The 25,593-nt window shown below is 39.0% G+C and overlaps 1 protein-coding gene across 1 annotated transcript; it reads right to left on the reverse strand.

The window, feature by feature from the left end:
- Positions 1-9,145: 9,145 nt before the first annotated feature.
- LOC104092602 (putative F-box protein At1g49610) lies at positions 9,146-9,868 on the reverse strand. The gene has a single exon (XM_070184597.1). It carries the CDS (start codon positions 9,866-9,868, stop codon positions 9,146-9,148), a length of 723 nt encoding a protein of 240 aa, XP_070040698.1.
- Between the last annotated feature and the right edge of the window lie 15,725 nt (positions 9,869-25,593).

Here is a 25,593-nt window from a genome sequence, read left to right on the forward strand (position 1 = left end):
AACCTACGGATCAATGAGTGAAAGGGTGGAAATTCGTGCTATAGTTTTCTAGGTCTAGTGCATAATGAAGTACTAACAAAAATTTCTCTGTGAATGATTCTTGAGATTTAGCAAAGAGTGGAACAAAATTGTGGCATGACGTAGTTAGTGTAAAATTTGGTTGGAGGCAGATAGCCAGACTTCACTTTATATACTGGCTGTATAGTAGCATCTTTTTCTTGATTTTTCAATCTCAGTTTGTCAATGGTACTTTCTTTGGTCGAAGATCTTTTAAAGGTAGCTTATTTTTCTTTATTTTTTCCTTTTTGTGGCTTCTGCATTATAAAATTTGGGAATGCTGCTTATGTTTGATTTTTATGGTGGAAAAAAGCGAAAGGCTTGGCGCGTTAAGAATTTACTATGAATAGATATCTCTTTTTTGTACAAGTGCACTTATAGTCCTGGGTTTAAGGATGAGTTAAGTATTGCTTACTGTTGTAAATCTTGCATTTGCCTTCTTTTACTGCTTTATGCGAGGATGGGGCATCCTTGGTCGAGTTGGTCCCAAATTATCTCTCCCCCCTCTTAAAAAAGCGATCTTTTGTTTGGTACTAGAACCCCTTTTCTGCACTTTTTACCTAAGAATTTGCAATAGGAAAGATTACTTTGCATTGAATAGTTTTACTGCATTAAAACAATCTTTTAAAACAACATTACAACAATTTAAAAATTACAAATCTGCGTTGTTGGTAAAGCTTGTGGTCTTCTTTGTTTCAACAACCTCTTTTGGTCTTCTCATTTAGTTTATACAGGAATTATATTGCTCTATAGGGGTATTCAATTTAATTCCTAGTTAATAGCATGGATAGTTATCATTTGAAAAGGAATACTGTGCTTAAAGCGAATAGTTTATTCAGACAGTTTAAAGTTGAAAAGAAGAGTAAGACATCAATGGCCATTTTCTAATAGTATTTGATGTTAATTTGAGAACATGACTTGAAGATTTGTATGATAGATGGGATAAGCACTATATATCTTGTTTTTGGGCGATTTTAATAATTGACTTTAAGACTGAAGTTTCAAAGCCAACTTGGTATAGTGTCTGGATTTTGGAAAGATTTTGTTGGTTTCAAAACCAAGCTAGAATTGTATTGAAATGGTGTGAAACAGTTCTGCTTTAGTTTTTTGAATTCTAAACAAGTTGAAATACCTGTTCAACTATCGTAAATGGGATGAACGAAAGATGAGTTTCAGAACTCATGGCAATGAGCCAATTTTTAAAAGGAAATCTGGAAAAGCTGTTTCCCAGATAAAGAGTTACGACCCCAATTTCACTCCGTAGGATGTCGTGATGGCACCTACTCTTACTAGGTAAGCCTAACACTTACTGAACTAATGGCAAGATTCAACCAACAACTTTTAAATATGAAACAGAAATTTCTATACGAAGCCAACAATCCCAAAATCGGTAGTATAAGTCATAAGTTCTATTGAGTTCACTAGAAAATCTCTAAGTACAATTATTCCGGAATGAAAATTAAACTGTACAAAAATAACTTCTGAATGTGCCTCTGAGGCTTGCGAACGCGACGACAAGTATACCTTGAAGTCTCCACAGCAATATCTGATCCGCTGTCTAACAATCAACAGACTCCGAAGTACTTGGATCTGCACAAAAATGTGCAGAAGTGTAGTATGAGTACACCACAGTCGATACCCAGTAAGTATCAAGGCTAACTCCAGTGGAGTAGTGACGAGGTACAAGTCAAGATACTCACTAGACAAAATAACATGTGTAATATAGAAGTATAAAACTAATAATGGAAAGCGAAAATCAGTAAATGGCAACGAGAACCAACAAGTGATATAAACAGTAAAGCAATAAGAACACCGTGAAGTATCATTAAAACCAAATAGGGAACACGAATGGCAATCGATTAGTCAAGTCGAACTAACACAAGTTTCACAACAAAATCATTCCGTGATGCTTCATCTCATAGTCACAAGTCACGAGTCTCAACCCACCATTATATACTCACGGCACCTCGTGCTCACATCTCGTATCACAACCGCACGGACAACTCACGTGCCAAAATTTCAATCCGCCAGGCATGATCACAAGCTCACATTCACAATCCGCCCGGCCTGGTCACAGGCTCACAATCACAATCCGCTCAGCATGATCACAGGCTCACAATCACAATCCGCCCGGCATCTCAGGCTCACATTCACAATCCGCCCCGGCATTGTCACAGGTTCACAATCACAATCCGCCCGGCACGGTCACAGGCTCAATATCAACATGGAAATAGATAATACAAGAACACATGAGCATAATCAATAAATGTCAAGTTTCATACTCATGAGCTAGTATAAGTGGTATGCTACGGTGTATGCTTGTGCGAGTGTACTACTAGAGCCCAAGTCAACAAGTAATATCAAAGACATCGAATAACCCATCGAAACAACTAGGCAAGTCACGTAAGGTGTATGACAAACACAAGAAAAAGCACACCATCACACGAAAATCACGAACACAACGTCTCCAAACCATCACACATCATCCCTTACATTGCCACTCTTATCTCTCCGATAGTTACCGGTAGCTCTCCGCCCTGACATTATCATTAGTTATGTTGCACGGACTTTCTAAAACAGCTTCCGCATCCGTATCGGATCCTTCAAAAATGCACTACTTTTGGAGGATCCGGCACGCACCCATCGACATTTTCGGAGAGTCCGAGCAACATAGATCATTAGCCACCCTTATCTCACTTATAGCCACCCGTATCACTCCGTATAATAGCCACCCTTATCGCTCCGCCCGGATAATAACACAATAGCCAACCATATCACTCCGTACATTCAACAACAGTGAGATGCCACCTTATGCTCCGCATAACAACAATGGTGAAATGCCACCCTTATACTCCGCATAACAACAACGGTGAAATGCCACCCTTATACTCCGCATAACAACAACCAAATCACATAACAATTCACATGTGCTATCATCACAACAACACAACATAACAACTTGTATCACAAGTGCCCGTAGGCCACAACCTTTCCAAAGATTCAACAATATCAATATTTTCACAACAAATAGCCCATGGCTCAATACAACATATATAGAATCTCAGTAACAACAAAATGAACGGAAAAGTAACTCAACAAGGAACAATAACCCATTTAAATACAACTTCAATTAGAATAGATTAATTACTCCAAATAAAGCATATAAGAGCAAACTCGATAAGTAAAGAATGTGACATATAACGACAACTTCAAATAAAGCATTTGATAGTAGACATGACAAATAAAAAATATAACATGTGCTAATAATTCTAAATAGGTCCATAAAAGATGCCTAAGAGTCTAGACCAGTCAATTTCCATATATAAGCCCGAGTACGTACTCGTCACCTCGCGTACACGGCTTTCACATGACACAAATAACACAAACGACTCAAATCCTAAGGGGTAGTTCCCCCTCCACCCCCCACAAATTTAGGCACGATACCTACCTCGAAGAAGCTAGACCGATACTCTAAAATGACCTTCTCGTGTGAAACAACCTCCAAACGGCTCAAATCTAACCAAAATAACTTCATATCATGAATAAAAATCATAGGAAACAAATTCGGATAATAGAGATTCGATCTCTAATTAATACTAAAAAGTCAATCCAAAGGTCAACCCCAGGATCGCACCTCGGAAGTCGACAAAATTTACAAAATCCGATTACCCATTCCGATACGAGTCCAACTATGCCAAAATTATCCAATTCCAACATCAAATCGGCTTTCAAATCTTCATTTTCCATTTTTGAATTTTTTTACAAAACTTCCCATTTTGTCTCATTCAATTCACTAATTGAATGATAAAAATAATTATAGAGTCATGAAATATAATTAATTTCGGGTAAAGAACACTTACCCCAATCCAAATCGTGAAGAACCCCTCCAAAATTGCCCAAAATCGAGGTCTACAACTCAAGATATGATAAAAATAACAAAGCCCTCGAAATAAAGTACTTTTTATATTCTGCCCAAATATTACATATCGCGATCGCGGAACATTCCTCGCGATCGCGAAGAACAAAATGAAGGCTGTCAAAAATAACCTTACGCAAACCGCTAACACAGTCGCGAACACGACTCACAGTGACCTCTGCTTACGCGATCGCGAACAAAATGATGCGAACGCGAAGAACAATAAACCTAGCCTCTCCAGCATGGCCGCCCACTACGCGATCGCGTGACACCTACCGCGAATGCGATGAAGCAACATTCACAAGCACGCCATCGCTGACCATTCACTAAAAACACGAAGAAGGAAGAATGGTCAGTCACAAAACAGCCTACGCGGTCGTGAATCGCACTTTGCGATCGCGAATAAGGATATGAGACACCGGAAATCAACAATCCAAAACATGGAGAAATGGCCCGTAGCCCATCCGAAACACACCCGGGCCCCCTAGGACCCCGTCGAAACATACCAACAAGTTCCATAACATAATGCGGATCCGCTCGAGGCCTCAAATCACATCAAACAATATCAAAACTATAAATCGCGCCTCAAATCGAACTTAATTAACTTATGAACTTTCAACTTCTACGACTCGCGCCGAATCATATCAAATCAACCCGGAATGACGTCAAATTTTGCATGAAACTTTCAGATGACACGATGGAGCTATACCAACTCCCGGAATTAAAATTCAAACCCGATATCAATAAATTCAACTCCCGGTCAAATCTCTTAACCTTCCACGCCTTTAATTTTTTAATTTTCGCCAAAATACATCAAATCAACCTACGGGCCTCCAAATCCAAATCCGGACATACGCCTAAGTCCAGAATCACCATATGGAACTATTAGAATCATCAAACCATCATTCCGGAGTCGTCTACACAAAAGTCAAAATTCGGTCAACTCTTTTCACTTAAGCTTCTAAACCCAGAATCATCCTTCCAAATCAATCCCGAATCATCCGAAATCCGAACTCGACCACACACGTAAGTCATAATACAAAATACGAAGTTGCTCGAGACCTTAAGTCACCGAATAGAACGCTAATTTTCAAAGTCTTTACAAAAGATGTCCTAAGCAGGAAAGATTTGTAAAATGCTATTGAACTTTTCCTCACTTCAGTTATTTTACTATATATGTTGTTGCTGCTTGTTGCTACTGGTCCTTTTCATTTTGTCCTTGAGCCGAGGGTCTTCAGAAACAGTCTCTCTATCTTCACAAGGTAGATATAACGTCTGCGTACACACTATCCTCCCCATACCCCACTTGTCAGATTATACTGGGTATGTTATTATTAGTGAACTTTTCCTCACTGTAGGCTTCTTTTTACAAGCTTTCTTAAGGATAGACTTCACTTTTAACGCTTGCTCTCTTTATGCAATTAATTATGTATCAAGAATCTCCCCATATACCTAGTGAGCTTGATTTTCCTTGCAAAAAGCCATTTGCTGACTATAGAATTGTGGGGTCGTGTGATGGGTTGTTCTTATCTCTTGATTTTAAAGATATATCTTTATGGAATCCATCTATAAGAAAGTTGAAAATTCCCCTTTTCAGGAATCGATGCGCATTATAGTTCGTATTTGCTTATGGTTTTGGTTATTACAAAGTTGTAGAAGTGGTGGAAAACAAGTAACTGAGCAAACGTAGCTTTTTAGAATGATAATTAGGGAATCATTTCCAGCTATCATTGCCGTTGTGACCTATAGGTCACGGATGCAAGCCGTAAAATCAGCCACTGATACTTGCATCAGGTTAAGCTGTCCACATCACACCCCTTTGAGGTGCGGCCCTTCCCCGACCCTACGTGAATGCGAGATGATTCGTGCACCAAACTGTCCTTTAGCTATCATTGACGCGATGATTCGAACACAATGCGGTGCCCAACAATCTTATCATCAAGGGCAGCACAGTATTGGGATTTGGAATTCTTGTGTTGTCATTTTGCCAGTTCTTTCAAGCTAATGAAATCAGATGGGAGGAGTTTATATAGTAATGCTGCAAGGAATCAGCAATTTTCTATCAGTTCATAGTACTACATCATAGTCAATTTGGGACAAATTGAGTTTCATTACAAGATGCATCACAAGTACCCCTTCTCAGTTGACAGTGTGTGAGTACATTGGCTCTTGTTCCTCTTAGTGGCCTCAGTGATAATATCTGCTTTTGTTAAAGGTCATTTGACCAAATAGCTTCTCTTTTTTGGTCTTTTTTTTTTTGTTCTCTTTGGGGGTGGGGGGAGTGGTGTTCAGTTCTTTTTTCTTTCTGCTTGGCAATTCTTGGACAATTCCAATATAAGCAAAGTACATTGACTTTGTAATCACACGTTGATTTTTCCGATCGAATGTGTAGGCTTTTACTTCTTTTAATTGACTATTGCTTTCATGAGAAGTAGAATGACTCTGAATTCTTCATATACATTAGACGATCAATGAAACATGCAATCCTTTCGAAAGTAGAAAGTAGTAGTTTGAGTTTTCTTAGATGACAACTCGATAACAAAGCATCTACAAATGTTGGGCACTTCCTAGACGACCTTATAAAAGCTACATTCCAAACGTTCACTTGAGGAGTGACAATGGTGCAGTTGCAATTTGATCTCATTGCATTTGGAAAAACAAAGGGAAACTTTAGAACAAGAGGTCCAATTTGATTGAAATACTTGATGCTTATTACTATCTATTTACAATCGACTAACCCATACAGATTTTAAACTATTCTCCAAAACACTTAAGCAGAGACATTTTTTTCTTAAGTTTAGCCATAAGAATTAGAAGCTAAGGAAATGTTACCGATGGCTTTGGTTGTCAATCTTAAAAAATTTGTTAAAATAAGATATTTAAAAATAAATCAAAAAGTTTGATATTAGAAAAAACTAAATTAGTGAAATTGTAATATTTTACATTAATGATAAATAAGTTGACATAATTGTTATAAAATCATAATATGAAAAGTAAGCGCAATATCATAAATCATAAGAAATGTTAGTGTTACGAAGCAATATCAGCGAAGTTTTCCGAATTTATCCCTTTTACTTATATTGGGCACTTATAGGGATATCTTTGTATATTGAAGACAATTTTTCGTTAGTTCTTGAAAAATATTGTTTATTTGTGTTTATATGCGTTTTTTTTGATTTGAAGACAATTTGATTCCTTTTTGAAAAATTTCCTCTTTTATTTATGTTAGGAATTTTGAACCGAAAACACTTTGATTTTTTTTAAAAAAGTAAGTATTTCCCTTTTAATTTATGTTAGATTTAGAAACTGAAGACAAATTAATATCGAAAACAATTTGATTCTTTTCTGAAAAAGTATTCTCCCTTTTACATTTGTGTTAGATATAGAAATTGAAGACAAATAGATTCCTTCTCAAAAATCAAAATTTAAAGTAAGTCGCTGGTTCTATTGGCGACCTACTGTATAGTATGCAATAAAATACAAAACCTTAAAGACAAGCCAAAAGCAAAATCCTTAAAATTTGGATGAGCATTTATCAGTTCATATATACAGAATTTGAAAATTAAGTAAAGATCTAAAGTCATTTTTAACAAGTAGCAAATCCAACTAAAGCCATCTAAACACAGAAAAAAGAGATCCAAAAGCTATAGCGATTCTGCAAACTCTGGAAACCAATGTAAAGCATATACTTGGCCTGCCATGAAAAATTATTACAAGCTTATATATACACTTCTACTTTGGTGTTCTCTTGGATCTTCCAAACAGTCATTTGTAATGGTATCATCTTATAATTGACTTAAGTTTTCATTGCACCTAAAATTTTAAATTTGTTGGTTGATGATGGCAGCTCAGTCCACCCAAATAAATACGGTAGATGTATAATATATGTATAATTAGTGTATAATTCATGTATATTGTCTACCGGGTATAAATAGTTTTAGCCGAGTGTCCAAATGTGTAACTTCGCCAAAATACTTTTGTACAAGAGTCGTTAAAATTTCCAGGTTGTTTTGTGGATTAAAGATCATCTCAAAGGGTCAGCCCATTTGAGGTTTATGTATCAAAATATCCAATAAAATTATACATGTATGTCACAGAAAAGTAACACAAAAATAGAGGTCAAGTCTATCTGTCAAAACTTGATGACAAACACAGATATGAGACCACAAAAGTAGCAACTCTTTTTACTTCTAATCCCAAATACAGGAAGAAATTAACATAAAAACATGCAACAAATTCACATTAACTGAAGGGAAAATATATCACCAAACAGTGTGTATCTGTGCCTAGATGTTTCCAACTTAGTCATAAATTTGAAGTTCTTAAGTATGTGGAATCTCTCCTTAAAAATACATATTACTAATAAACTTCAAAAGTGCATTAAATTTGTAATGGAGATAAACTGACTGCATCACCAATCTAATAAAAAACAAACTGTCACACTCTCCGTAAGGGTCCTTATTGCCCGATCCCCACTTCTGAGTTCCACACGCCGATTTTCCCCATCAAATGTGTAGGCTTTTACTTCTTTTAATTGACTATGCCAAGACTTGCTTTCATGAGAAGTAGAATGACTCGAATTCTTCATATACGTTAAACGATCAATAAAATATGAAATCATTTTGGCTGTTGACCGAAGTTTGAGTTTCTTAGGATGACAACTCCATAACAAAGCATCCAAAAATGTTGCGCACTCCCTAGAGGGCCTTAAAGAAGCTATATCCAACACGTCCACTTGAGGGGTAGAAACTCTATGGTGCAGTTTCAATTCTTTGGTGTTGATCTCATTGAATTCGGAAAAGTAAAGGAAAACTTTAGAACAAGAGGTCCAATTTGATAGAAAATTCCTCAACTTACAAAACCATGCAGCATCTAAATTGTTCCAACAATAAAAAACGATCTTTGTGTGCATCAATTGGCTTGACTTTTTTGCAGTTTCAAGTTTAGGAATTTGACCTTCCGTATACTCAAATGATAACAAATTTGGAGCATCAATCTCTTCTATGCCCTCGCAGTTCTTAATCTTAAAGTCCTTTAAAGATTGACTCCCAATGTTAAACCTTTCCGGCCCTTTAGAAGCATAATCTAATTTCAAACTCTCAAGGAACTGAGATCTAGAAATAAGGTGCTCGAGAACTTGAGATATCCTCGCATGTGATAGCTCTAGAGATTTCAGATTCGGACAATCAACAACATCCAACATAGTAGACTCTTTCGAAACACCAAAGACAAGTGTTCAAGAGTTGGTGCTCGGATTTTAACACGTTGGTTTCTTTTTATCCAAATGGAAACTGACTTGATCTTTTGAAGAGTCAGCAACTCAATCTTTTTCAACTCAGTACAATGCTCAATGATGAAATTAACAATCAAGGGACAACTAGTGAGTAGAGTTTGAAGCAGAGAAAGCTCTCTCAAAGAATTACAATTTACCACCCCACCAGGCAATGAAAGATGCATCAAATCACAACGCGTTAGAACCAATTTTGTTAAAGACTTTGCTGCCAAGATAGTGAAAATGGGCAAGGGGTATAATGGATCCGTGGAGCTAGTATCTCTATAAACTAGATCTTTTGCACCATTCTGAAGAGCGATGTCAATCCACTTATCAATAAGAGGGAAAACTTCACCGCAACGAGACTTTGATGAAAACATCCACAATTCAAACTTGTCTATAGGGATTTTTGTTTCCCCGTATCTCTCCATGACTTTGTCCACAATTTTCATATTGCCTTTGTGAAAATCAAAGGTGAATTCCAACTTGGGATGAGTTAACCAGGCTTGTAACCATGTTTTGGAGAGAATTCTCATATGCGTTGCTTCTTCATAGCTAAGGTAAGAGAGGATTTTGTGAATAACGCATTCAGGCAATATGTCTGCTGTCGCTTTCCTTCTCATGGCCGCGGCCTCAAAATTTCAATGATCCAAAACCCTAAATGTACATTTGATCTTTGTAACAAGTCACACTCCTGTCCTATCAGGTGAAAAGTGTTGCAACCAAACACACTCACGCAAGTATACGTGGTCGTCAAGTAATAGAGTAGTGAGTAGAGTATCGTTCCCACGAACACTTATGATTAACTTTTGACTAATTCAAACTCAAATAACTTATTGATTCAAGCGATTTCGCACAAAATAGATAATTTTCTAATTTACTACCTAAAAACTATCAAGTAATGAAATACTAGAAATCAACCACAACACTTAAATAATTTCGAATAACAATCAATAGGAGATAATATTCTAGGGTCACGGGTTATCTAACAATCATGTTACATTCTTAGCTTAAAATAACTAATTGATTTATCTGGATTGTTGATTGACAGGGTTGATATTACTCATAAGAATCTGTCGAGTCCTTACTCGCCTATTTAAGCTAACTTAATACCTATATGTATATGGAATTAAGATTAACAAGAACGCATTTATAATTCCTGTATTGCAACCGAGCAAGGCAATTAGGTATGTGTCTATCCTAATTGCAAATCCGTTTTCCGATGCCCGGGTTTAAGAACTTGCTCTATTTAATACTATATACAATCTAGAATTTTCACTTTCGAGTTCAACTCTAGATTCGTAGATAGTATTTCACCGTTAGCTACTCAACAAAATAATTAAAAACAGAATTAAATAAACAATCCAATATGATAAAATCAACTTCGTCAAATTAAACTTCAAACGTCAACATTCATGTATACCCTTGACCCTAGAACAATAGGGTTCTTATCCACTCATGTTCATACAATCATAAAAAATAATGTTTTCAAACATAAAATCAATGAGTACTAGGAAAGGGATGGAAGAATTGATCAAATCCGTGCTCCCGAATGTTTGGCGCCTCCCCTCTTCTCTCAAAGTCACGTCCTCTCCCAGTATGTTCTCTCCTCTTCCGATGGAATTTTTAGGTCTATTTATATGTGTAGGAAAAGACCTAAACGTGTAGGACAAGTCCTAGTCAAACCCGGAAATGAATTAAATCTTCAAAACTCGAATTGGACCTTGCCTCAAGCCTGGCGTCGCCAGCCTAACGCCAGCGCCACCAACTTCCTGGCAAAATACCTATGGTTAAAAACCACCGAAGTTGATTCAAATAAAGATTTCTCTGGTACCCTATATCAATAAAAGTATCAGGCTGCCTGTCTTTTTGTAGTTGGATCTCCAAGTTTTTGGAATGCTCCAAATTCGACTTGAGCATCTAAATCTGGGTCAATACCAGCAAAAACATCTCTGAACAAGGTTCTAGCACCATGCCAAATGTGTCCGAAGAAGAAGAGCAAAGCAAACGAAGCATGCCCAAAAGTAAACCAACCCCTTGGACTGCTACGAAAAACACCATCGGATTTCAAAGTAGCACGATCTAATTCAAAAATTTCACCCAATTGAGCACGTCTAGCATATTTTTTCACAGTAGCAGGATCACTATAACTGACGCCGTTGAGTTCACCGCCGTAGAACTCAACAGTTACACCTACTTGTTCAACACTATACTTCGATTCTGCCCTTCTAAAAGGAACATCGGCTCTAACAATTCCATCGCCATCTACCAAAACGACCGGAAATGTTTCAAAAAAAGTAGGCATACGACGTACAAAAAGTTCACGCCCTTCTTTATCTCTAAAGATAGGGTGTCCTAACCATCCAACCGCTATTCCATCCCCGTTATCCATTGAGCCCGCTCTGAATAATCCACTAAGCACAAGAGTGTAAGATCTTCACCTCAAAATTTGACTCACAAGTACAACGCATTATTCATAACTCACTCACTTACTCTAACATAGAGGTCAATGACATTACCTTTCCTTCATGAATCAAGTGCCCCCACACAACAAAAGAGAGTAGTTCCATACACAATAAAAATTTAAGAACAATTAGGAACTCAAGATAGAAAGAATTCACTCACTCTCAGAAATAACATTCATATGCCACAAAAGATGCGCCATAGGCTTGCCGGTAGTGTACTACTCTACTAATTGAGCTCATTCAATCTAGGATCAAGTAGGACTTTAATTGGTTGTAATGTAGGCTACGGGTCGGGTAGGATACATTTGGATATAAAAGTGACTACACCTCCCTAAGTACTTTAATACATATACTTTAACATTTAACCCCACACTTATGTCAAACCATAACTCCAACTTTACATCAATGTATATTAACTCCATACTTCTTTAAGCACAATTATATCAAGAGTCACCACTATCAAGGAATATTTTTCACAACAATACAACTATTTTTTCCTTTCTTTTCTTTCTTTTTCAATTCAAGTGGCTTTTCTTATATATATTTTTTTCAAAACAGTGCACCTTTCTCCTTATTTCATTAGTTCCACTCAAAAGCCAAACCAACCACCCCACACATTAACTTTTACAAAGTTTATAACAATTTAAGCGCTCATGAGAGGTGAAAAGGTTCAAATAGATGGATAATTCAAACAAATAGGTAAGGCTTGTAATGTGGTTGCCAAAGAAATAAGATTACAGGCTCAAAGGGGTTAACTACGATACATAACAATAAGGAGGGTAAATTATATAATTGTTGCAAATAACCACGGTCAGAGGTGCAGTGTGCTTTGAATGATAAGAGCTCAATTTTGTTTCGTCTACTATAGGATGGTTTGTTCGAGGACGAACAAAGGTTTAAGTGTGGGGTAGTGATGTTTGGCATATTTCGATATGTGTTGATGTTACTTTGCCCATGTTTTAACCACTTTTTGATGTTATTTAATCTTTAAAACACCCAACATGGTGTAATTATTGGTTTGATGACTAATTAAGTTATGTGTGACGATTTAAGGTGTTCGGAGTGCAAAATATGAAGAAAAGGTGGTTTAGCCAGAGGAAGAAGGGTTGGATGCGTCGCATCCAACCTAGGAAAACATCATCCTGCATGCAACCTTAGCAGTGAAGTTGGGCCATAGCGTCCGCCATCGCGTGCGAAACTGGGAAGTAGAAGAGAAGGCTGGATGCGTCGCGTCCACCATCGTGTGCAAAGCTGAGAAATAGAGGACAAGGTGGATGCGTCGCATCCACCTTCGCAGAAAAAAAATTGAAATGGAGAACAAGGTGGATGCGTCGCATCCACCTTAGCATCAATCCCTGAAGCCGAATTGGACTAGGAATAGGAGAGCTTTGGCCCACGACTTTTGTACGCAATATATAAGCTAAAAACGCCTCTTTTAAGGGATCAAACATATTGGGAAGGGGGAAAAAAAGCCACGAAAAAGCTGTGGAGGCCGGAATTCATCGAGTTTCATCTTTCTCCCACCAAACTTAGTAATTTTTATGTTTCTTTATATGATTTGTTGTTTGGCTACCATGTCTATGTGGAGCTAAACTTCACGTTCTAGGGTTGTGGTTCTTTCATGAATATTGTTATTCGGATATTGATTTTGACTTCTTGATTTATCATATTAGTTTATTTATTCAATCTTGCACTTAATTATTTAATTGCTTGATCACCAATTGAATATTATCTACGAATCTAGAATTGAACGCGAAAGTGGGAATCCTATATTGCATACAGGATTGAGTAGGGCAAGTTCTTGAACTCGGGCATCGGGGAACGGATTCGTAGTTAGGATAGACATATACCTAATTGCCTTGCTTGGTTGATTTACAGGAATTATAAATGCGTTCTTGTTGATTCTAACTCCATAGACATATAGGCGTTAGGTTAGCTTGAATAGGCGAGTAAGAACTCGACAGATTCTTATGAGCATTAACCCTGTCAACCAATAAGCTAGATAAATTAGTCGGTCAATTCAATTGAAGAATACAATAGGATTGTTAGATAGCCCATAACCCTAGATCGTTTTCATTACATTGATATCATTAAAATCTGCTCTTTCTCTGTTCAAAGTTTATTATTTATATTTTTCTTATTTAATTAGTTTAGAATAAAATATTTTTGGATTTAATTCTTGTTTAGATAATTGGGATAGTCTAATTTAGTTAATAGTTAATCATAAGTCCTCGTGGGTTCGACATCCGACTTTTAGTCACTTTATTACTTGACGACCGCGTATACTTGCGTGAGTGTGTTTGGTCGCAACAAGTTTTTGGCGCCGTTGCCGGGGACTTAGAAATTAGCTACGTGACTAAGTTAAGCTTTTATTAGATATTTGTTTTCAAGTTTTAATTTTCAGTTTGCCTGGTTTGTGTCAACGCAGGGTTTTCTCTCGAATGCAGAGGAGTAGAAGTGCAAACAACCTCATTCCTCTTGATCCAGAAATCGAACGAACACTACATAGAGTGAGAAGGGAACACGAAGCTAGAACGAGAATAGAAAGAGATTTGGACATCGCAGTCCAACCACAGCCAATAGATATGGCAGGCAATGAAGAGCGTCCGGTAATTGAAGCCGCAAGGCCCAATCTTGCGAATATGACTCAGGCTATTGTGAAGCCTGATATCACTGGGCATTTTGAACTCAAACAGTACATGGTACAGCTGATTCAGTCCACAGGACAATATGTGGGTCTATCTCATGAGGACCCGCAGAGGCATATTCAGAACTTCTTGGAAATCACGGACACTTACAATTATCCGAACGTCTCCAAGGACTATGTCAGGCTGACACTATTCCCTTTTTCACTGTTGGGGGAAGCTAAAGAATGGTTGCAAAAGGAGCCCGCGAACTCTATCCACACTTGGGATGATCTAGCAAGGAAATTCCTGATCAAGTTTTTCCCAACTAAGAAGACAAAGTCGTTGAGGAGCCAAATTCTTGGGTTCCAACAACGGGATGGCGAGACACTTCGTCAAGCTTGGGAAAGATACAAGAAGCTACTCAGAGACTGCCCGCATCATTGTCAAACTGATGAGGTATTGGGTCACACTTTTGTTGATGGGTTAGATGAAGCATCAAAGATGAATCTTGACTCAGCTTGTGGGGGTAGTTGCATGGCAAGACCGTATAGTGAAATACAACTCTTGCTAAATAATTTCACTGCTAATGACCATAATTGGCAAGGAGAGGGGGATTCACGAAGGGGAATTAAACAGAAGGCCGCCGGTTTGATTGAGCTTGATGACTTTTCCGCCATGAGAGCCGATATAGCAAAATTGGCAAATCAGATGAATAGAATGACAACACAACAAATGCAACATGTACAGCAGATGTCTATTTGTTGCGAACTATGCGGAGACAGTCATATGATTGACATGTGCCCCACGAATCCTGAATCTATATACTATGTGGGGCAACAAAACAGAGGTCCTATGAATCAACATGCGCAATATGGGAACACTTACAACCCAAACTGGAGGAATCATCCTAACTTCTCATGGGGCGGAAGTCAACAGAATCAGTATAGGCCTCAAGGGAATTTTACTCAACCTCAGAAGCCACCCCAACAAATGGAAGAAAGTACGAATGACTTGCTGAAAAAGTTGTTACTAGACAATCAACAGCTCAGGACCGATTTCAGAAATCTTGAGAGGCAAATGGGGCAGTTAGCAGCAAACCAAAATACTAGACCTACAGGCTCACTTCCCAGTGATACAGAGAAGAACCCTCAAATTAATGCAGTTACACTTAGAAACGGGAGGGAACTAGAGGAAGTGCCAAGGAAGATAAAAGAAAAACCTATACCTGGGGGGAGTTGACACCTAAGGCAACACAAGAGTCAAAGGAAGATGATGCAAGTTCAGAGCGAATGGAGGTTACAAGGCCACCACCACCTTTCCCCCAAAGATTGCAGAAAAGGAATGACGATCGCATGTTCAACAAATTTCTCTCCATGTTGAGTCAGGTTCAATTAAATATTCCATTAGTGGATGTACTTCGTGAAATTCCAAAGTACGCTAAGTACATAAAAGACATAGTGGCTCATAAGAGGAAATTGACTGAGTTCGAGACGGTTGCACTTACTGAGGAGTGCACATCAAGGGTCCAAAACAAGCTTCCCAAAAGCTTAAGGACCCTGGCAGCTTCACCATTCCAGTACAAATCGGTAATATTAACGTGGGACGTGCTCTGTGTGATTTGGGTGCAAGCATAAATCTGATGCCGTTATCCTTGTTTAAGCAATTAGGTCTGGGAGCTCCGAGACCAACCACCGTGATGTTGCAATTAGCTGATAGGTCCATAGCCTACCCCGAAGGAGTGATTGAAGATGTGCTGCTGCAAATTGGAAAATTCATCTTCCCAGCTGACTTCATTATTCTAGACTTCGAGGCTGATGAACAAGTTCCAATCATATTGGGACGACCTCTCTTGGCTACTGGCGATGCAATAATTAAAGTGAGAGAAGGGAAAATGATTATGAGAGTGGACAACGAGGAGGCAGTCTTCAATGTCTACAAAGCAATCCAACTTCCCCGCCACTATGAGGAGCTCTCTATGATATCTGTGGTGGAGGTGGATGAGAAACTTCTTGACACGAGTGTATATCTAGGCGACTGTTTAGAAAAAGCAATCATGATGTTTGATAGCTTGGAGATGGATGATGAGGTTGAGGAGATGAAGGGAATCCTAGATACATCATGTGGTTACATGCAAGGAATAATCCCGTTTGAGCCCCTGAATAGGCCAAGTGGCCCCCCACCAAAGCCGTCAATTGAAAAAGCTCCAAATTTGGAACTTAAACCCCTACCCCCTCACCTTCAATATGCTTATTTGGGAAGTTCTGACACTTTACCTGTTATTATTTCTGCTCACTTGTCTAAATTACAGGAAGAAAAGCTATTAAGGGTGCTACGTGAGCACAAGCGAGCAATTGGGTGGACAATGTCTGACATTAAAGGCATTAGTCCAGCTTTCTGCATGCACAAAATCCTCATGGAGGACGGACACAAGCCAAGTGTAGAACACCAACGCCGACTAAATCCAATCATGAAAGAAGTGGTAAGGAAAGAAGTGATTAAGTGGCTTGATGCAGGTATTGTATTTCCAATCTCTGATAGTAAATGGGTAAGCCCCGTTCAATGTGTGCCGAAGAAAGGGGGGATAACCGTAGTAGTTAATGAAAATAATGACTTAATTCCTACAAGAACTGTAACTGGATGGAGAATTTGCATAGATTACAGAAAACTGAACAATGCCACCCGGAAAGACCACTTTCCCCTTCCTTTTATTGACCAAATGCTTGATAGATTAGCTGGCCAGGAATACTACTGTTTCCTGGACGGTTATTCGGGGTATAATCAGATTGCTATAGCCCAGAAGACCAAGAGAAAACTACATTTACATGTCCTTATGGCACGTATGCGTTCAAGAGAATGCCCTTCGGTCTTTGTAATGCACCTGCGACTTTTCAAAGGTGTATGATGGCTATTTTCACTGACATGGTTGAAAGATATGTAGAAGTATTCATGGACGATTTTTCTGTGTTTGGATGTTCTTTTGATAGTTGTTTGATGAACCTTGATAAAGTGCTAGCTAGGTGTGAAGAGACGAACTTGGTGCTAAACTGGGAAAAGTGCCATTTCATGGTACGTGAAGGTATAGTTTTGGGGCACAAGGTTTCAAAAGATGGTCTACAGGTGGATAAAGCAAAGGTGGAGACGATCGAAAAATTGCCCCCGCCGACATCCATCAAAGGCATTCGCAGTTTCTTGGGTCATGCAGGTTTTTATCGTCGTTTCATTAAAGATTTTTCGAAAATTTCTTCCCCTTTGTGCAGGCTTCTAGAGAAAGACGTTACCTTCAAGTTTGATAATGCATGTCTGAAAGCATTTGAGGAGCTGAAGGGAAGATTGGTGACTGCACCAATTATCATTGGCCCCGATTGGGCACAACCATTTGAGTTGATGTGCGATGCAAGTGACATAGCAATTGGAGCGGTGTTGGGGCAAAGGAGGGATAAAATCTTTCACTCCATTTATTATGCAAGCAAAACTATGAATCCAGCTCAGATGAATTATACAGTGACTGAAAAGGAGTTGCTTGCAGTGGTGTGGGCGTTTGACAAGTTCAGATCCTATCTAGTGGGAACCAAAGTCATCGTCTACACAGATCATTCAGCTATCAGATACCTATTTAAAAAGAAAGACGCCAAGCCGAGGCTGATTCGTTGGGTCCTCCTCTTGCAAGAATTTGACTTAGAGATCCGAGATCGAAAAGGGACAGAAAATCAAGTGGCCGATCATTTGTCCAGATTAGAGAGCCGGAACCATGTAGCTGAAGGAGGGTCAATTAAAGAAACATTTCCGGATGAGCAAATATTAGCAATCACCTCAGGTGAAGCCCCATGGTATGCAGATTATGTGAATTTTATCGCAAGTGGGGTAACGCCACTAGAATGGACAGCTGACAATAGAAGAAGATTCCTACATGATGTAAGGTTCTACGTGTGGGATGAGCCATTCCTATATAGGCAGTGTGCAGATCAGTTGGTGAGAAGGTGTGTTCCTGAGGAAGAGATGAAGGCTATACTACATGACTGCCATGCGTCACCATATGGAGGTCATCACGGCGGGGATAGAACCGCCCAAAAAGTGCTACAATCAGGTTTTTATTGGCCAAAATTGTTTAAGGATGCACATGCCTTCGTTAAAAATTGTGATAGATGCCAAAGAACTGGAACTATCACGAGGAAGCACGAGATGCCCTTGCAAAATATACTGGCGGTAGAACTTTTTGATGTTTGGGGGATTGATTTTATGGGACCATTCCCATATTCTAACGGACACAGATACATCTTGGTGGCGGTCGACTATGTTTCTAAGTGGGTAGAGGCCATAGCTCTTCCTACTAACGACGCAAAGGTTGTGGTAGGCTTTGTAAAGAAGCACATCTTCACACGTTTTGGGACCCCAAGAGTGTTGATAAGCGATGGGGGAACTCACTTTTGTAACAAACTGCTGAATAATATTCTTGCAAAATACGGAGTCAAGCACAAAGTTTCCACTGCCTATCATCCCCAAACGAGTGGTCAAGTAGAAGTTTCCAACAGAGAGGTCAAGCAGATTTTGGAAAAGACAGTAAGTATGAATAGAAAGGACTGGGCCGGGAAGCTGGATGACGCATTATGGGCATATCGCACTGCGTACAAGACCCCAATAGGCACTTCTCCGTACAGGTTGGTTTATGGGAAGGCCTGCCATCTGCCCGTCGAGCTTGAACACAAAGCATATTGGGCGATTAAAAAGCTAAATATGGAGATGGACTTGGCCGGTGAGAAGAGATTGCTACAACTCAACGAGCTTGATGAGTTTCGATTGCATGCGTATGAAAATGCCAAATTGTATAAAGAGAAGACCAAAAGATGGCATGATAAGCATATCCAACATCGTGAGTTTGAACCAGGTCAAGAAATTCTACTGTTTAATTCAAGGCTAAAGCTTTTTCCAGGAAAGCTTAAATCTCGATGGTCGGGTGTTTGAAGTGGTTAGTGTGAAACCTGATGGTGCGATAGAATTGTGTGATAAGGGGTCCAATACGACATTCTTGGTAAATGGCCAAAGAGTAAAATACTATTGGGGTGGTGACATTGCACGTCACAAGACCACAATGGATTTAGTGGAGGCATGAAGAACATGTTGCGTCGTGCCGCGACGTTAAATCAGGCGCTTCTTGGGAGGCCACCCAAGTTAGTTAGTTTATTTTTATTTTATTTTTAAATTTTTTTTTCTTTCTTTTCGTAGGACATAGATCTTATTCAAAAAAAAAAAAATAAAAAATAAAACTAAAAAGTTCCCCAGATATGAGAAAACGAGGCGGATGCGTCGCGTCCCCCTCAGCAAAAAAAAAAAAAAATTTTTTTTTTTTTTGACGGGCCAATTGCTCAAGGCAGTGAAGTCTGCCTATCGCGCCCGTATCGCGTCCGAAAATTTTTGAAGGAAGACAAGGGGATGCGTCGCGTCAAAGCTCGCACGCACAGGTAAGTAATATATATTTTAACACATCTTAAGATAACCTATTCGAAAAAAAAAACGTTTCTTGCGACGCATCCACTCGTCTCTTTTTGGCGACGCCTACGAACGCAGAACAGAATTCTCTCATCGAAATTGTAACGCATACAAACGCAATAATCTCAAACGCGACAGGTACGCATCATCCTCTTCGTTCTTCCGTTGGCTTCTCTCCTAATTCGTCTCTCCTCCCTCCTTCAATGGTAGCAACAAGTAGGTTTTGCAATTTCAAGATTTTTAGGGCTGTCGTTCTTGGTAGTTGTAATGGTTGCGAGATGATAAACTATAATTCCCTTCATCTCGTCCAACTTTGGGAGGGTAGTTGCATTGCTCAACTGATAGAATGAACTAGGCACACTTGTTGCATACCACATGTTCGACGAATTGTCCCTGAGGAAAATTTAGGCGTCGGTGAAGTCTGAGTAACCGAGCAACATTGGTGTATGCTTGAGAATAAGTGTGGGGTCGAGTGAGGGGCTATGTGAAATTGAATTTTTGAAGAGAGTTAACACATACTTGCTGAAAGTCATGAGCTACAATTCCATGAAGAGTGAATGGCATGACTTTACGAATAAATTGAAGTCTGCAAGCTGTTGCAATTGCTTTCAAGCTGAACTTCGCTGTTTCATCTGCTAATTGTTGAATTCTTTGCATTGCAGGTACTTAGATTCGTAAAATGACAGCAGCGAGTAAACCATCCAAGCAACAAGACAAAGATGGTAACAAGCAACCGCCCAAAAAGCCTACCGGAAGGGCAGCGGGCGGTCCAAATCCACAGAAAAAAAGGAAGCGGACGGAGAAGGAAATGGAACTGCTGCCTAGGCAGTTAAGTGATGATTCAGAGCAAGAGGAGGAGGAAACATTGGTCAGGAGGACAGTGAAGAAGGGTATTACACCAAGCAAAGGAATAGAGATACGAGAGCCTGTGACATACCAAAGAAAAGCTTCGAGAATGAGTGCTCCAACTGATAAAGGGAAGGAGAAGATTACTACAGAATCTGAATCCGATTCCGATTCGGACAATGACCACCTACAGGTCAACATGAGTGATGAAGACGAGGGTGAACCCATAGACCGAGTTGATTGGGAGAAATACTTTGTTAATGAGAAGGCATTCCGAGCCTATAAGAAGATACTGGTTTCAAAGAAGTATATTCCGGAAAAGCCGATAAACATCGGACCACTTAAGACAAAGTACTCAGAGTTTCTAAAGTCAATTCGAGAGGTGCAAAAATGGGGACCCATCTTGAAAGGTCACGGCAAAGCCAACCTCACCATTGTTAGAGAGCTCTACGCCAATTGGCGTCACGCCAGGGGAAACATTGTGCGAGTAAGAGGGGTAGATATTAATGTGTCAGCTGAAGCTCTGAATAACTTCTTAAGGGTGCCACACACACTCACAGACAGGTTTGACGCCATATGCAAAATACCAGATTATGCACACATTAAGTCTGTCCTATGCCCTACCAGGAAGGATGCAGAATGGAAGCATGGGAGTATGGAGTACCACTCTATAGCAAAGGAATTCATGAGTGCATTAGCACGTGTGGCTCTAAATTTCATTTGTAACCGCCTGCTGCCATGCCAACATAAAACTGATGTCCCTCGTTACCGCGCACTCGTATTATATACTTTATTAGAAGGGATACCACTCAACTTCGGAGCCATCATGCATGATCAAATGCAGCGAACCAGGATGAATTACAAGTGGAGGCTGTTCTTTGCTAATACCCTAACGGCTTTTTTAACAGAGAGGGGAGTACTATGGGACAAGGAGAATGACGACATTGAGGCTAAAGCTCCAGGACCATATGATGTCACTCATGTTCTAGAGCCGAACAAGGGAAGGTCTTCTAAGCTCACCATCCAACAATTATTTGAGCATATGCAAGCAGATATGCAAGAGAACAGGGCTGAGCTGATAGCGACTCGTGTCGAGTTGAGTGCCACCAGGGATGAGTTGAGACAGACTCGTGCGGATCTAAGCCGAGTTCAGACCGAGCAGGCCACGATGATGAAGGAGATATCATTACTCCTCAGAGCTCTGGTTCAATGTGCAGGTACAGACATCTCCCAGCTGATTGCATCATCCACTGCCGGACCATCCACTCCTGTTCCTCCCATAGTCACCGAGGCTCCACTCAACAGGCCTATTGAGGTCGCTGTAACACCTGATACAGAATCCGCACCAGTTGTTGATGATAGGAATGCTATGGATGCAGATGCTCCTCCACAGACTGCAGATGAGCCCTCCACCTTGACTTGAGGGAGTTCTTCTCACCCTACTTTACCTTGTTTGTGTGCGTTGGGGACAACGCACAGTCCTAAGTGTGGGGTGGGGGTGATTTATGTTTGATGTATGGATGAATGTACTAATATATTCACTGGATTAATGGCATAAAATAGCAGTAAATTCATCTATATGGAGTAACTATCAGTTTATCATTATGAAAAAAAATAAAATAAAAATAAAAAAATATATATATATATATATATATATATATATATATATATATATATATATATATATATATATATATAGTATCTTTGTAGATAGTAATAATCCCCTGTGGTTTTTCTTTGTGCATCGGTTCTTTTCCATGGGATGTAGTTTGAACCGGGTAATTTTGTTTTCTTTTTAGAGTAGAGTAGGAATGTAGGGAATAAAAGGAGGAAGAATGATGAACCTAGGTGACCTTGACTTGGTTGATACTGACATATTTAAGCTTTTACATATGTAATATCTTCCCTTCTCACTCTGAAATTATTGATGATGCCTTGTTAAAACGGATAGCATGTTTTGTGGCACCTATTTCTCATTTTCTTGACTTGTGTTCACTTTGCGCTTAATGCTTAATATCTCGTTGCTCCGTGAATACTTGCATTGTTTGAGAGTCGGAATGTAACCGTCCTTAATGAGTCATGTGCCATGTGTGGTGAGGTTTTTTGTGTTGTCCATGTATTGTACTTGTGTCTAGAACTTGCCCGGTATGTGAGTTGAAGCGAAATTTTAGGTGATGCTCGGTTTGAAAAATGATTTTAGGCTTTCTTTGATCTTTTTGAGCTTATTGCTTATCACAAATAAAATCTATCCCTAGTTAAACCTTTTGAGCCTGTAGACCTTTTATTTGGTACCCACATTACAAGCCTACACCCTTTTTATTCTTAATTGACATTGTTTTGATCCTTTTACCTCTTAAAGCACTTTAAGTGTTAGATGAGCGCTAAAAGAAGTAAGAAGGGACTAAGTGTGGGGTGACTTTTGAGTGGAACCAATGAAAGAAAGAAGGGTGCACTTAGTTTGTAAAATAATACGCCACTAGCGAAGAAAAAACAAAAAAAAAAAGAAGAAAGAAAAATATAGAGGAATAAATTATTGTCTTATTCTTGCTAGTGGGTATGAATTAAAGTAGTGCTTAAAGAAAGAGGAAATATTGTTGGGGTGATATTATTTGTGGAATTGAAGTGGTGTTGAAGAATTTGCGCTTAAGTTATTTGATGATGTGTTAAAGTGCTTAGGAGGTTGAGTCACTATTCCTAAAATATATCCTACCCGTCCCTTAGCCCACATTACAACCATGAAAAAGTCCTAATTGATTTTAGATCGAGCGAGCTTACATTAGTAGAGATTTACATTAAGGGCAAGCCTATGGTACCAACTACATGCATGTGACTTCTTTTGTGAGAGTGAGCGATTTTCTTTGTGAGCATGAGATTCGAATGTGTGGATTGATTCTACTCTCTCTGCTTTTGTTGTGAGGGCACATGGTTTCACGAGGGATAGGTAACGTTATTAGACTTCTCTATGATGTTGGTTGTTCAAGCCATGAGTGCATAGTGACATTGAGTCGGTTTTTGAGGTTAGGATTGTTGTGAGCATGTTGTCTTTGTTCGAATATTTTTAAAGAATGGCTTAAGTAAAGGGAAGGGTATGTGATGCATAGCCTAGAGCCTAATTGTTGCAAATAACCACGGTCAGAGGTGCAGTGTACTTTGAATGATAAGAGCTTAATTTTGTTTCGTCTACTATAGGATGGTTTGTTCGAGGACAAACAAAGGTTTAAGTGTGGGGTAGTGATGTTTGGCATATTTCGATATGTGTTGATGTTACTTTGCCCATGTTTTAACCACTTTTTGATGTTATTTAATCTTTAAAACACCCAACATGGTGTAATTATTGGTTTGATGACTAATTAAGTTATGTGTGACGATTTAAGGTGTTCGGAGTGCAAAATATGAAGAAAAGGTGGTTTAGCCAGAGGAAGAAGGGTTGGATGCGTCGCATCCAACCTAGGAAAACATCATCCTGCATGCAACCTTAGCAGTGAAGTTGGGCCATAGCGTCCGCCATCGCGTGCGAAACTGGGAAGTAGAAGAGAAGGCTGGATGCGTCGCGTCCACCATCGCGTGCAAAGCTGAGAAATAGAGGACAAGGTGGATGCGTCGCATCCACCTTCGCAGGAAAAAATTGAAATGGAGGACAAGGTGGATGCGTCGCATCCACCTTAGCATCAATCCCTGAAGCCGAATTGGACTAGGAATAGGAGAGCTTTGGCCCACGACTTTTGTACGCAATATATAAGCTAAAAACGCCTCTTTTAGGTGATCAAACATATTGGGAAGGGGGAAAAAAGCCACGAAAAAGCTGTGGAGGCCGGAATTCATCGAGTTTCATCTTTCTCCCACCAAACTTAGTAATTTTTATGTTTCTTTATATGATTTGTTGTTTGGCTACCATGTCTATGTGGAGCTAAACTTCACGTTCTAGGGTTGTGGTTCTTTCATGAATATTGTTATTCGGATATTGATTTTGACTTCTTGATTTATCATATTAGTTTATTTATTCAATCTTGCACTTAATTATTTAATTGCTTGATCACCAATTGAATATTATCTACGAATCTAGAATTGAACGCGAAAGTGGGAATCCTATATTGCATACAGGATTGAGTAGGGCAAGTTCTTGAACTCGGGCATCGGGGAACGGATTCGTAGTTAGGATAGACATATACCTAATTGCCTTGCTTGGTTGATTTACAGGAATTATAAATGCGTTCTTGTTGATTCTAACTCCATAGACATATAGGCGTTAGGTTAGCTTGAATAGGCGAGTAAGAACTCGACAGATTCTTATGAGCATTAACCCTGTCAACCAATAAGCTAGATAAATTAGTCGGTCAATTCAATTGAAGAATACAATAGGATTGTTAGATAGCCCATAACCCTAGATCGTTTTCATTACATTGATATCATTAAAATCTGCTCTTTCTCTGTTCAAAGTTTATTATTTATATTTTTCTTATTTAATTAGTTTAGAATAAAATATTTTTGGATTTAATTCTTGTTTAGATAATTGGGATAGTCTAATTTAGTTAATAGTTAATCATAAGTCCTCGTGGGTTCGACATCCGACTTTTAGTCACTTTATTACTTGACGACCGCGTATACTTGCGTGAGTGTGTTTGGTCGCAACAATTATACACAAACCTCACACACACATGGCACATAACTCACTTAGGATTGGACTCATCAAGACATTCTAGTCAAAGCAGTTAAGCAAAGTTAAGATCATACGATTTAAGTTACTTATACAAGAGTCAAAAACTGAGCCTAAGCGTCACAACCAAAGTACTCATTATTCTCAAGGCATAACAAAGTTAAGAGATATTACTCCAATTCAATTCATCTCATAGTGGCTCCTACTCCTAAAAAATATAAAACTACCTACACCCGATTCAAATAAAACCCTTAGAAAAGAACCGCGATACA

Source organism: Nicotiana tomentosiformis, chromosome 9 (assembly GCF_000390325.3).
Source record: "Nicotiana tomentosiformis chromosome 9, ASM39032v3, whole genome shotgun sequence".
Taxonomy (NCBI): Eukaryota; Viridiplantae; Streptophyta; class Magnoliopsida; order Solanales; family Solanaceae; genus Nicotiana; species Nicotiana tomentosiformis.

Coding starts and splice junctions, on each gene's coding strand:
- LOC104092602 (XM_070184597.1), bottom strand. CDS start 9,868: ATGAGAAGGAAAGCGACAGCAGACATATTGCCTGAATGCGTTATTCAC.